The sequence below is a fragment of the Poecilia latipinna genome, unplaced genomic scaffold, assembly GCF_001443285.1.
Source record: "Poecilia latipinna isolate Pla-1442-1.1 unplaced genomic scaffold, P_latipinna-1.0 Scaffold57, whole genome shotgun sequence".
Lineage (NCBI taxonomy): Eukaryota > Metazoa > Chordata > Actinopteri > Cyprinodontiformes > Poeciliidae > Poecilia > Poecilia latipinna.
This window is the reverse complement of record NW_015112673.1, coordinates 242536-257675: the sequence shown is the minus strand read 5'-3', so window position 1 is coordinate 257675 and position 15140 is coordinate 242536. Positions and strand designations below refer to the sequence as shown.

Sequence of the window (15140 nt, the reverse complement as noted above, 5' to 3'; positions counted from 1 at the left end):
GCAAGTTTTGAACACCGCCTGGAGCACTTCAATCCATCATTCGAAATTGGTATGAGTATAACACAACTGCAAACACTCTAAGACATCACTTTCACTTGTTCTGCCCCCAAACTCTGGAACTTTCTATGAAACATCCGGAAAATTGACTCTGTTCTTTTCAAATCAAGACTCAAAACTCATCTGTTTAGGACTATATGCTCTGTATTTATAGTAGTTTTCACTGTATTTTGCTTCCATCTGTTGTAGTATATTGCATTTGTTTTCTTCTTCTTCTTCTTCTTCTTCTTCTTCTTCTTCTTCTTCTTCTTCTTCTTCTTCTTCTTCGTCTTCTTCTTCTTCTTCTTCTTCTTCTTCTTCTTCTTCTTATTATTATTATTATTATTACTATTATTATTATTATAAAACCTAACTTCTGGGGTTACTTTAAAAAAGCTGTATGTAATAGATAACTAACATTTTCACCGGTTAGAAAAATCAATTGCCCGTCTTCAAAAGGAACACGAAAACTAGTGAAAAATAACGGGAAGCATATTTGAGGCTACCGGAGCCTCAAGGAATGATTAGGACAAAGTCATGTCCAGCTGATGTTGAGACATTAATCCAATTGATAATTGGTGGCAAGAACTGAATATAAATTTTTCACATTTTCTGTGCGACCCCGCACAGAGTAAAAAAAAATTGTGGGGCCTTAATGACCCCGTCTTTTAAGACCGCAGGAGAATTAAACACAGGAGAGAGGAGAATTTTTAATTTACATTTTCTAGCAACACTAATGCCACAAGGATTTTAGTTAATGCATATATTTTTTTTCATTTTTTTTTTTCATTTGTGTTGTTTTGTGATGTTTCAGGAAAAAATGAAGACTAAGGAATTCACATCTTAGTTTGACCTCTAAATTAGCTATTCCCTATGTGTGTAAACTCAGCCTGCAGACCTCTAGCAGTCATAGCTGCAATAGTGCTGCACTGTTGGCTGTGTGCCTAGCTTAGAAAAAAGAAGAAACAGTAATTGGTGGACAGGGAGAGAAAGGCCAACATACTACTACAGGCCTGTCTTAAATGTGTGTCTGTGTGATTTTACTCGTATTTTAGTATTTTATAACATGCCTACCACAACTTAGGTATGCATCAACACTTTGAGATTGCATTTTTACTTCTCCCTATTGTTAATATATTCAGGCAGCCTTCCAAAACTCCATTTGTGTCAAACGTGTTTGCCAAATGGTGTGTTTGTTATTGTCAATTCTACCTTCCAGATCTAATCTTTGAAAATCTGCAAATATAATGAAAAGGGGAGAAATAAAATTGGATTCAACAAAAAGAAAAGCAAATGAGACAAACAGAAACTGGCAAGTTAGAGGTTTGTTCAGGGTGAACCTGCTCAGCAACACAAACAGAAACAGAACCCTATGAAAAAACAAAAGCTTTTGTGCTGCTTTTGATAACGCAGTCCATCCCTTATGTCCTATCTAAACCTGTCTAGGAGAGCGCACTTGTGTAGCACCTACTACAGTCGATAGAGGCTGTCAGGGAATGGATGTGCCACCTGACAGAGTTTAGAGTGGCTGCCTGGACATCTGGAGGGTTCTGACATGATCACAGTCTTCTTTAGGTCCAGATGTAACAAAAAGACGGATTTACTCACAGTTACTTTCTGTAATTGGAACCTTGTTTCAGCTGCTGTGGAGGAGTAAGAGGGGAGAAAGAGAAGATATAGAGGTGAATTGTGTCTTTCAGCCCAGGGTTCCTACAATATGTTGTCTAGACATTGTAATCCTCAAGAGAGAGGAGTTAGAAGGCTGCAGGTGCCACAAGGGAGAAGTAAATGAGAATGGAAGGTCACAATAGAAAATACCTGTCTCCCTCTTACTCCTCCACTATTAAACATTTTAGATTTTCATAGGAGATTTAGCACCTTGATGATCATATTGCTCCTTATAATTGTCCTTGTTCCCTACAGAAATCAATTATCTTCAGAATGTAGTTTTATAATGTAGTCATGCAAATTGAGTCTCCAACATATATTTTAACTATAACTTATTTTTCTGAAGATGTTAGATGACATTGATTGTGTTTCTCTTTCACATATGAGAAATCATAACCTCTGATCAAATAACAATAAGTGAGAAACTTCCTGCTGATGGATACTTGTCAGTATCTTCTAACAAAAGTCTAGAATTAGATCTTTTTTTTTTTTTTTTTTTACCAAAGTGATGTCAAAATGGTTACAAAATGACAGTTGACACTGTCAACTGTAGTAGATAACTTGTTTTTTTGTATCTGAAAAACATGACTAAAACAACAACAGTTCTAAATGGAGAAGACGTATACATGACCAGCAAATATCAAGGAACTTGTAGCTCCCTCCACATTTACTGGCATCTCTGGTAATCTTGCCCAGAGATTACCAGAGTTTGTTTATAAAAACAAACTCTGACTTGAGCAATATGAAATATTAGTTTCCTGTTTATTTGGTTATTTTTCAGTTCATCTCAATGCAAATACCTGATGCTGAACAGGCCAAAACTGACATTCACCTTGCCTTAAAGAAGGAAAAAGAAAGAAAAACGTGATGCTGCCAACACCTTCTTTCACTTTGTGTAAGGTGTTTTATTGATATGTGGTGCTGTTTTTGTGCCAAATCTTACTACTGTTTGTTTGTTTGTTTGTTTTCTGACTCTGTTAGGTATCCTGAGCGATCTGTGATGTTGTGGACCGTTTTCTCTTCTAAAGATCCTTAGAACTTTGTTAAAGTCCAGGGTGCCATAAGCCATCTGAAGTACATTTTATGCAAAAATTTGTCAGACTTTCCCACACAACTGAAAATGAGTCATCTCTGGGACTTTCTCCAGGATAATTATTTGAAGTATATTGCCAAATATCTGAGAAATGGTCCACCAGACACAAACTCCCCCTCCTCTTCGACTCTTTCAGTTCCCAGACATAAATCCTGTTGAAAACTTGTGGACTGAGCTCAAGAACAAAAAGCATGAGAGGACCCAAGAGTCTGGCTGATCTACAGAGACTGTCGAAAGAGAAATCATCTCTGTATGCTCTAATCTTGTCAATTTTTGTCGAAGTGCTAAATAATGTCCCATTGGTAAAAGGTGGCTTGTTAAAAGTTTTAATGGATGCCACTTAGAAAGCTACTATTAATGTAGCATAAAACAAAATATGGTGTAGTGTAGGTTCCCAAATCTTCCACCTCCTCTCAAAAAATATTCAAATTACAAGTGTTATTCATTTTAAGACTTTTTGCACATCAGTTGTTAATTAATGGTGGCTGATGGAAGCCAAGTTTTCTAAGACTTATTTTCCAAACTATTTACAGTAACACTGAGAAAGCACAATCTGTGTACAGTTTACCTCCCAGTGGAGGTTTAGGAATCACAGCCACACCCAAATGGTTAATATTCACAAATACTTGAGAACAACTTTAAAAACACATGTAAGTACATAGGTTAATAGTTTAAAACACCAAATAGACCTTAATATATGTTAATATGAACATTAGAAACTGTATAAGTCCTACCACAGAAGCTACTATCAGCAGTCTTCCTTAATTCTGCTCTTTGGGCCAATCAGAGGCAAGAAGAATAAATAGTACTCCTTGGTTGGCTGCTTTGCAAATGCCATCCAATAGTATATCAAGTAGCAATGCAGCTAGACATGTTTAGCCTCCAAAGTTTTTTTTTTTTTTCCAAATATGCTAGATATGCTTTTCAAAAAAAAAATAAAAAAAAACATTGCAAAAAGGTAGATTTCCCACAAATAATTTTGAGTGATGTTCTACATTAAAAACGCAAATAGGTAAATCTGTGGATACTGGACTGCAAATAGGTGGGGGTTCACTGCATGTATGCCATTTGTTTCTTCATGTAATTCCAACTAGTAACACACAGGACAAATCTTTGAAATGGTTTGACTTATGACTTAAAGTTATAATTCAATGCAGTGTTTACCAGTACTCTCTGATGTTTTGCTTCTCACCGAGTATATTTGGTTGTTGTTTTTGGTGGGGGATGTTTGGGAAGTTTTTTGCAGCAATTTAAGCTGCATCCAAACCAAACAAAATATGTGCCATTTTTTTATGTTACAACTGTCATTGCCTTGATGGTATTCATATGAAACTCTTTTAAATCATTCCCTCCACAGTGAAGTTTGACGACTGCATGGGGAATGAAGCCGTGGTTTTCCAGAGCACCGACCCGGTCTTCAACGTCCGGACAGATGGATCCATCTTTGCCAAGGGACAGGGAGCCGGCTTGGATGAGACAGTTCAGTTTAAAGTGACAGCGCGTGGCCCTCACACAAATGTCTGGGAGACTGTGGTTCAACTGACCCTGATTGACCTGTCGTCATCAGGGCAAAATGAAAATGAGGTGAGTTACACACAGAAATATCACGCTTCAAGTTTCAATTATCATCTCAAAGGTCCCTTTTTCTATCACATTTCCTCCAGTGGTCTGGTGATACTAACAGCCCAGAATCAGGTCAAAACTCCTTGGGGATTTGAGAACTGGAGAGAGAGTGGGTGAGAGTAGCAGCAATGGCAGACGGTTAAAAGTGATAAAATCGCACTGCCACATGGGGGAGAGAATGTTTCCCTTAGCCATAAGCTGTTATTGGAAAACATCCGGCGCCTGTGCACCCCAGGGGTTCTTGGCTCTTTCGTTTCTATTTAAAAGCTGTCAGAGGTCAGGCGAAGACTGAGCAGTCTGAGCTAAGCTGTCCCCATGAATACAGAAGCACACGGCCAAATCAGATAGTCGATACCAACACGAGCCTTAATCAGATTAAAGCAATGAAAACACAAATAATTAAGAGCCAGTGTTCACTTACTTGGTGCAACATCTTCCCAGGATCAATAGGTTTTTCACCAGATCAAGTCTAAATGAGATGGAAATGCAATATAAGTTATAATTATATAATACCTAAACCTCTCACACAGTTTCCTATCTTGCTGTTTATGTCACATAAAAAACATTTTTTTTTTTTTACAAACAACATAGGATATTTATAGAATAATATAGGATATAGAAAGACTTAAAACTGCAGTAAATTGTTTATAAAACTTATCATGTTCCTAGTAGTTGGAATAGTAATACCAGCTTGTGAAATTGGTAGGAGTATTCCACATGTAGCTAGAACTCCAAGTTGATCTGTGTTCATCAGAAAAATGTATTAACAAATAATTTGTCCTTTTAAAAAGTAATTTTCTAATACCACAAGTCTTAAGGGATAATTGACAGATTTTTAAATCACATAACAAAGTTTGCTTTTAACAAAGTAACTGTCTGGGACTTTCATAAGACATAAGTTTTTCAGCGGCATTGAGATTCCCAACGTGTGTATTTAAATCGTTTAAAAAGTAGAACTCATAGAAGGCACAGTTTTGTATGCGTTTCCTTGAAAGTTGTGAGAAAATTGAATAGGTGACTCAAAATCAGCCCTTGAATCAATGAGACAAATAGAGAGTGTAACCTCAACCAGCAAACTATTTATTATTGTAAGTATAAATATGCTTTTCATGGGCTGAATAGCCTGGCTTTTATCTACATAATTTTGTAATTCAGGCAATTCAAATGATTCACCGCATGGTATGAGCCTTAGTGTTAAAGCACGGAGTATTAAAGGTCAAATGAGAGGCTATTTTGCTTTATTTCCCAGCGAGTCCATGAATAGCACATGAATAGACAGACGAATGACGGAGGAGCAAGAACGTGTGGTCAGCAGTCACAGGTATGCTACAAGTTGTAAGCGTCATGTATTCAGGAGGAGAACGCAGGGCACTGAAACAAAACGTGATGTTTCATTATGAAAATGCCGCTTTGTGGTGCGCTCTGTTGAATAATAACTTCCAGATGTCTCGGTAGCCAGGGGCTGGCTGATATCAAAGCATGCAGGGTTTTGGGGAGGCAGTGCTGTGGAGGGGAAGAGCTGGGACCATCGCCAGCTGGCTAAGGCTGACGGCACCAGGGCTGTGGGTCCGCATCCATTTCACACTCGCTGATTCCTGTTCACATAGCATTGGTGTGCCTAAGCGAGTGTGTGTTCGGTATGTATGTGAGGATGTTATTTTATTGTGGGAGATTATGCTGGATCAAGTACGAATTATGCTAATTTTGCATTTAATTTTTAATGCCGTGTATGTTCTGTGTGTGTTTGTCCTTTTGTTTTGGGCATAAAATGTCTTATATTTGCGAGCCTATGGGTTTGAGCTTTGCAAGGCTCCATGCCAAAGCATATGCTCTCTATCTGTGCTGGATTAAATGCAAATAACACAACCTTTAAATCACTAAATCCAGAAAGCTGTTGTTAGAAATTCTGATCTAAATCCAGCCTATCTGTGCTGTTTTGTCAACCATCTCTGATAATGGTTTCAGTAAGTGCACAAACACCGTTCCGTAACTTGTTCCCCCATCCCCACCCCCCTTTGGTTGCAACACGCTTCAGCACTTTTCATTTTTCTTTCTGCCAAAGTGTGAATAAGACTCTGAGGAGCAAGGTTTCATTAAACTTGCTCCATGATAGGGGGGGGGGGAAAGCTCACTTAAGGTTTTTTTGTAATGGTGATGGCACTGCCCTTTTTCCTGGCTTTGTCTCCTTTCCTCTGTCTTTTTTTCTTCAGTTTCCCCCGGGAGCTCACTAGTACCTGTTAGCATGTGCAGATAAAAAGCTCTGGTGTTTCACTTATTTAGTGCAAGGGAATGGGTGAAGATGAGGGGTGTGGGAGTAGGTGGGTGGGTGGGTGGGTGGATTATCTCACATCTGCTTCTGACAACTCTCACTCTCATTCATTTCAGTTTAACCTTAACGTGTGTTTCACTACTTTGCGGGGAATGGAGGCATGAGCTGCAGTCAACCCCACTAAGCTTTTATCTGTCTTACAAAGAAAAAAAAAGAAAAAAAGAATCTATTTGTCCAGACCTAGATCACATCTATCACATCCCACTTTACTGACAAATCACGTTTGTGCACACAGGCATGCTGTACTGGCAGAGGCCAGTCTGTCGAATGTGGACTGAATGTAAAGGTTCATTTGCATGTTCTAGTGAAGCTGTCACACAGTACAACAAACACTGAATATGGAAACATGTTTGGAAGGCTGGATTGCCTGTTTTGCGAACTGGTAACGTTGTACACAGATAGGAGAAAGTGTCAGCGTTTGTGTGGGTCGATGCATGTCAGCATGTTGCTCAGGAGTGTAATTAAGAGTGTTGTGTTTTTCAAGGACTTTGCCTCCCCTAGTGGCCAAAATAAGAGATAAACCATAGGTATGTGAACCTATTTTGCTTATTTATAATCAAATGTTTCAGACTGTGAAACAGTGTCAATATAGAACAATAATTGAATTTAAAAAGAAAACAGTTTTCAAATAATTTTCAAATGAGGATTTTATTTATGAAAAGAAAAAAGGCATTTAAACCAAGTGGATAAGTAATTGTAAACATAGTAGATACTTGTGTCACATTTGGTAGACAATCATCAGCATCAGTATTTAATCAGAGTAGTAAAAATGTTTTTTTTTTTTTTTTTTTTTTTTTTATAATTTAAAGTTTTTTTTTTTTCAAAAAAAAAAAAAAAAATAATTTCTCTGTTAAGCTACTGCAACAGTACAACACAGTTTTTACATTATATGAGAATATCAGATTTAGAGCACGGATACTTACTTGCCTTGTACACATTGGAACCTGTGACTTTTCAGGATCCATGACTAAAATAGCGAGCACATAAAAACCCTCAGTTTTTAAGCTAACAATCAGCATCAGTGATATTAATGCAGCTGGTTTTTACTACCATTGTGGGACACAGAAATCTGTTCTAATATATTTGACATGGACATTTAAAGAGCAATCATAGTGGATGTTCTTATGAAGATGAATCTAACAAACTCTCTTAACTGAAGTCCAATGCCAACCTAGAGCTCCCTCACCAACCACATTTACTGTAACAATCTTTCCCTTTGCTCTGTCACTTAAAGTGTCATTGGAAAACGCAGAACAAGATGTTTAAAGCCGCACGTTTGGATGATCAAAGCAAACATGACACCTTACCCCAGAATCCCCCCACCATCTACGGCCCACACCATTACCCACCCACACAAACCCATGCATGCATAAACCGTAAGTCAGGTTAGTTGGCACATTTTCTGTAAAACAGCCTTAAAAGCTTTTCTTTTTCTTCTTCTTCGCCTTCTTCTTGATCGTCCATCTAATGAAGTAACCTTGAAAGCATTGTTTCCGCTGGCAGATACAACCCAACCCCCTACGGAGCCTTGACCAGGCAAGAACAAACAGATAGTGAAAGAAAAAAAAACAAACAACTTTTTTATAGACTGCATGGTACAGGACCTTCAACTTTCAATATGTGCCAGGAGCCATTGCTGCCTTACACTGTGGTCTGCTCCTGTGGTGTATTTTCTCAGTGTTTTCAAATGTCAGCTGTTGTGGTGGATCTGTAAGTCGATACATTCTAAATGAAATGTAGAATATCTACTAACCACACCAATCTTAACATATGCTACAGTGTTACACATAGTGTTATGATATATAAATATATATTAAAATAATCTATTTTCTTTATGCCAAACTTCACACAATTTCTTTTGTACATTGGTCCAAACACCATCCTGTCCACACAAACATTCACACACTCAGAAATTCCACCTCAACAGTTCCATGGGCTTTAATAAAACATTCCTTGAGGGTGGTTTCCAGTCACTGTTTTTTTTTTGTTTTTTTTTTTCAAACCCAAATACTTGCTACCATGACTCCCCAATTGTTTTATAATGTTCTGTATTTTATTATTATTATTATTATTGTTTAGATTATATTTCACTTCTGGATTTGTGATTTTATGCTGACTGGGAGTAGATTCAAGCAAAGAATTAGTGAAGACTACACAGTTCTACACCTTGCAGACATAAAACTTGAAACTTTGCTGGACATCAACATTTTTAGTTGTTTGCATTCGGTGCTTTGCATAGTACAGGAATTCGCAAATAAAGCTCTCTTTCTCGACTCCGCATTTCTTTATTCACGCTTTAGGAGTCTAATGGATGACATCTTTATTCCTTATTATGTGCCTGTTGAAAGTATTTTCACGTACGGACACTAAATCTAGGTAGCATTAGCTTTATTGCGTAATATGTGATGTACATTGTTCTGACACAAGATTGAGTTAATGCTCATAAAGAGGTTGAAAATGGGCTCCCTTCTTGCTCTGTTTCTGATCATCTCTCAAAAAGACAGTTTTGTGGTGGACCTGAACATATGTGAGAACAGGAGCACAATAAATGATTGAAGTGTATATCTGTGACTCAGCTGACTGTCTGCTAAAAGAGGCTTTAAATCCAACATCAGACATGCTCTCTGTTAATAGGCTTTTTATATCCAACATAAATGACAAAGCCTGAAGTTTATGGTTGTTCACACCCATATATACAGACATAAGTAATGCCAGCTCTGTTCTGCCCTGCTGGTGCTTTCTTTCCTGTCACATTTCTGTCGGCACTTAAAAGTTTAGATTTATTTTTCTAATTCTCAGAATACATTGAGGACACAACTTCCATGTTCAGAGTATTTTAGCCTTTGAGCAATTAGTTTAAAGAACATGCTTGTTATACATTGTGAACTTCAGCTCCATAGCAACACCATGTGTAGGTGATGAAATGACACTGAGTAGTTCACAATTATGGCCTTATGCAGGAGGTATAGAGAGCTATTGAAATATCATATTATTTTTATTCCCATTTCAAAGACTTCTCAGAACAGCAAGGCTATTGTAAGAGGTTGGACTGCACTTTTTAAACATGAAAGAGCAGCTTATCGAGAGTTTACGCTCAGATCAATCTTTGTTTGCATTACAGAGATTCTGTGTTATTACATGTTAATGTTTTTTTTTTCTATTTTTCCTACTATTCACACAAGGGTTGAACTACTAATACAACTTCACTTTGCTACTACATTATTTTACATTTCCTTCTTCCATCACTAATTATTTCCTGAGGAAAAAAAATTGCATAGACATAATATGCTGTGTGATGTTACAGCCTAGTAATGATATTATAAATATTGAGGTAATATTTTGTATTTTGTGAGAAAAAATATAGAAATTGGTTTGTATTGGCACTGCTGTAAAAACAGCTCTGTTCCTCCATGGTTCCATTTTTGTGAAATCTGGGGCGAATCATCAGTTTGGTGGCCCATATTAACCCCTGGCAGTCAAAACAGCTTGACATCCCACAATCAGCCAGGGGCTGTTTGTGGCTCACAGCTGTGTGTGTGTGTGTGTGTGTGTGTGTGTGTGTTTGCTGTAATAACAGAGAACGAGCCCTCACTAGGTCTAATGAGTAAAGCTTTATGAAAACGTTACTCTCTCTGTCATCTGAATTTTTGCCTTGAGACTGAAACAACTTTAGCATATTATTGGTTGCTGTTGTAATCATCAGCACATACAAGCTTATGATTAAAGTCTTGCCTTGTCTTTTCTTAAAGGTCACAGAGGAAGCAGGGAACATCAGTGAGCAAAACAAGAAGAAGGACGCGTCGCAGGCACCAACTCCTGTCATCATGTTCCCAGGGTCCCGCGTCAACAGCACCGGGGGTCTCCGAAGGCAGAAGAGAGACTGGGTGATCCCACCAATCAACGTGGCGGAAAATTCTCGTGGACCATTCCCTCAGATGCTTGTCAGTGTAAGTGACAGGTTTGATTGGCTGCAGCGGTGATTTGCTCAGAATTTACAGCTGGGATTTCTCGAGGGCGCTTCACAGCTACCACTGATTGGGGACGTGCGTAATGAAGGGTGATAAAGCACAGAAATGCATTAGCATAACTAGTTTGCTCTCCACATCCTTGAAGATGATTGTGTTGTGGTCCCCTGATGTAATTAGAGCTACAGTATCTTAAGGTATTTAAAAAGCCCTGGCTGACCCTGAGAAGTTTTCCCTTCAGACACACAGTGCTCCTAAGCAGTTAAACCCTCTCACAAAAAGAGGCCCATTGGGTTTACAGATAGCCAAATATTATTAATTTCCATTTTGCATTATCGAAGTGCCTTATTGTTCAATTTCATTTTTTGATGTTCAGTTGTTTTTTTTGTTGTTTTTTTTTTTATGAATGCTGTCTAAAAGCACAGAATAACTGTGCTGATTTTTTTTTCTCTTGTTTGCAGACACAACTAAATATTCATTGTTCCCGTGAAACAATGATTTGCAGTTTAAATCTAAAGTTATAACATAAAAAGGGACTAATTTGACTCTATAAGTAAATTACACGTATACACATCGAGATGCAACACCAACAACTGAGAGTAATTTTATTCCTTGAAAAAAATACGGAGTTCTAATAAGGCTGTAATTTGAAAACAGCATGCAGGATGCTGGATATCAAGCGCATACATCTGTCGAAGGACAAAAATCATGAATAAATGTATGTTTGTGCAAATGTTTCGTTGCACAAAGGCTTGACTCACAGAGAGCCTAAAATTCACAACCAAAGAATGACAGCTCTGTCTCTCTCATCGCCGAGCTGTAAATGTAAAGCTTGTGGCACTCTCTACAATTTATACAGAAGTGTTCCAAGGGACTGTTGCCTCATTCCCGGGTCTGTCTTTCCATCTTTTTTTTTTTTATCTGGAATATCTAGCCATCAGCTTTTCCCTGTTGTTTACAAAACTCCCTGGGCTTATCTCTGCTGGGTTTAAATTGTGCAAAGGAAGCATTTTTTTGTTTGTTTGTTTCACTTCTTTGTTTTTCATCCAGGTTTTATCCTTTTCCCAGAGAAAATAAAAGCTAGAGCTGCTTGAAGAGAATTTTTTTTTATCTACCTTTTTTTTCCCCCTATTGAGATATAAAACATTGAGTATAAAGGGAAGTTTTTGAATTGGACTGCTTCTACAGCTGGAGTCTGTCCCATCAGCCTGGTACTGTCTCTCTCGCATCTCCGTCTGAACTTTCTAAACCCTTTAACAGTAATAAACTAATAGGATAGCTGTGCTGCTTCTTAGAACTGGTCAGAACCAAAGTAACAGAGGTGATAGTGCAGAAAGAAAGAGCAAGGGCATCAGAGGAACATTTGGAAGTACAGTGCGCAGCCAAACACAATCCATTTTGTGCAGTAAATAGGTCCGTCAGGGGCTAGTGGATTGCTAAGAGTTGAGCGTTCGGAGCAGAAGAGAAGTGATGCGTGCTGATGCCTTTGTTCAGCTCTGAGGCTCTCATCTTTCCCTTTAATGATGACTGGAGGGCAGGTGTGGGCATACAGAGAGCTACAGATCTGATCAAACAGATGCAGGTCTGTGGCATGGGGATGATTTTGCCAACTTTTTTGTTTTTGTATTTAGTCTGGTTTAGTAACTTTTATTGTCCTCTTAGGGTTACGTACAGGCTTTCACTACCCCTCAGTCAAAACTGAACATGAAACAATGCCTTCTATGCTTATACTTAGCTGCCAAGTGGGTATTAAACATTTAAAATCATTTGCATTAATTGATTATATAACATGATTTTTTTTTTTTTTTTTGCCCAGTCAGAATTGGGGCATTGTTTGACAGCTGCCTTCCCACAAATTCTGGCAAGGACATAAATGCACAAAAGACGTGTTAATGGTTTATTTAAAGCAACACCAGAGACCGCAGCAGGTTTTGGGCTTTTCCTGAGGATGTTCCATGTAACAACAGCACTGTAAAAAATAAAATAAAATCTCCATCTGAGCCCATGACTCTGCTGTGCCAGTAGACACCCACCAAAGACGCCACCAGAGGCCACAAAACTATGTCAGGCAAAAGATAGGGTACCAAGTAGAAGACTCATTTTTTATGACATTGATGGTAGCTATTACACACAAAAATGATTTTAAAAAATCAGGTATAATAGTAAGTTGTGCTGATCTTCTTGTGAAACAGCCTGCTTTGTCTAATTTACATTTTTAACATTAAACTCAACATGGGACCCAGTTGAATTCTGAGCATTTTCAATTTTGTGGACTTTAAATTTGAAATGTCTATAGATTTCACCATTTTATATAAAATGACTCTGACATATAGTCAATAAAAGATATGTTTTAAAAAATAATTAAAACCGAGGAGAAATATTCTGATTGCATAGAAGCAAAATAAAATAGAACCTCTTCAGAACATCAGTGTGCAGGATTTAGATCAGGTTGAAAAAAAGGCTTCTTTACTTGGAGGAGTTGCTATGTTACCTGTTGTTGGATAACAACAGAGTAAGACAAACTTTAAAATATTATTTATTAGCAATCAAGCAGGTTCTTTTTGTTTCGCCTGTGACCACAGACAATGTGTGAGCCCTCAGTTCCAACTTAATGATTCTTATGATCCAGCTAAACTTAAATTATGAACTGTAAACTAAAGTCTGTCTGGTCAAACCAACACAATCTCAAAATGCGATAAAACAAATTAAATAGTCAACACTATGAGTTAAAAAAAATATTGTGTCGTGTATTTTCTGTATTGCTGAGTGCTTTGCTTCTTCTATTGAAATTAAAATGTTTTATCTGGAAATGTTTAACTGTTCAAAACTCTTCAGTTTTATCTGTTGTAATTGTTTTTTTTTTTTTTCTGAACCAAATCAAAGTGATCGTGACTTGATCCTGACTGCATTTAGATTCACCATAAAATTATGTAAATTGTAATTCTGAAAATAAATTAGCTTAATGGGAACATGCCAATTTTGAAAAAAAAAAAAAAAATATATATATATATATATATATATATATATATATATATATATATAACAAAAACTTTCTATCAAAAAAAATAAAAATATATATATATATTTTTTTTTTTGATAGAAAGTTTTTGTTTGTTGCGCTAGGATGACATGGTTTGTCAGTCGTATCAAAATTTGTACATTTTGGAAAAGAAAAAAAAAATGTGTGGAAAACCTGAGATAAAATAATCTTAATAAAATTTCTTCAAACTACCGTCAGTACTAACTGGCAGCTTCACTGCTCTGTTTCCTAATATATCACACATTTGATGTTCCCAAAGAAGACAAAATGTTTACTTTTTTAAGATTACTATGCCTTCATAATCATGTACAGGATAGAAAGGTCTCAGAGAAGGGTTTTTAGTCTGTATTTCTCTAAACGTGGCATCACTCGGTGTCCTGCTTCCCCTAATGGTCTGTGAAGTCAGTGCCCTACCTAATGAGCTGTTCTGTCATCCAACACAAACCTGAGTGACGTACAGACAGGGACCTTCATCATCGGCATTTCACCACTTTTCTCGCTGCCCTCACCAAGTTGCCATCAGCCGGACAGGTGAGGTGACAGCAGCCCCCTCCTGCATCTCTGTGGGTCTGCAGCACTGTCACTTTGATCAGAGTTACACAATGTCGGGCAGGTGTCAGGATAGAGGCCTCTCTGACTGGCCTGTGAGCTAGCAGCTCAACATGGCTTGAGGGAAATGCTGTCCAGGCAGTTCTGTGCTCCTACCGGCCTCTAAAACAGGAACTGCACATCACAGCTCCAAGAGATATTTCTGATTGCGTTTTATTAAGAGTGGGGCTGGGGGCAAAAAAAAAAAAAAAAAATGGCTCAACAGCCTCACGCTTTCCCACTTTAAATCAAGATGTTTTGTTCATATTGTAACAAGGAGGCTCGATGTTGGACCCAATCAGCCTCAAGTATGCCAGACGTGAGGTCAAATACAGCCGTTCTGTCTTTGCAAATAAGAGACAGCAGTACTTATGTTCCAGTGTTTTGTTTTGGTTTTTTTAGCTAATGGGTAAGTAAGCTGTGTAACATCTCACAGAAGAAACAAGAGAAAGAGATCCAGAAAGGTAACCGTCAAATAAAGATTGAGCAGTAGAATTTTTCTAAAGTAAACAGCTGTTCTTTGTTTTTCACTTTCTTCTGTAGCCAAACACCCATCAATAACATGTAAGGGATATTGATTTTTCTGTTTTCTTTTCTTTTTTTCTTTTTTTTTTTCCAGAGGCTTTTTGAAAGCCTAAATTGATCCACACACGTCTCCTACGGCACCAAGGCATTGATTTCTTTTGCAAAAGTAAATAAAGACTCACTGTAACCACCACCAGTTTACCCACGCCATAACTTCCCCCATTTAAACAGTCCTAAAAAAAGAAACAAAAAAAAAAAAACAGAGAAATGAAA

The 15140-nt window shown here is 37.6% G+C and overlaps 1 protein-coding gene across 1 annotated transcript in view; it reads left to right on the top strand.

Annotated features, from left to right (window-relative positions):
- Positions 1-15140, top strand: part of LOC106961215 (cadherin-4-like) — a 300834-nt gene that overhangs the window by 214613 nt on the left and 71081 nt on the right. The window contains exons 4-5 of the mRNA XM_015054789.1: positions 4155-4381; positions 10499-10696. Of these exons, the coding sequence (XP_014910275.1) occupies positions 4155-4381; positions 10499-10696 (425 nt within the window). The remainder of the gene's footprint in view (positions 1-4154; positions 4382-10498; positions 10697-15140) is intronic.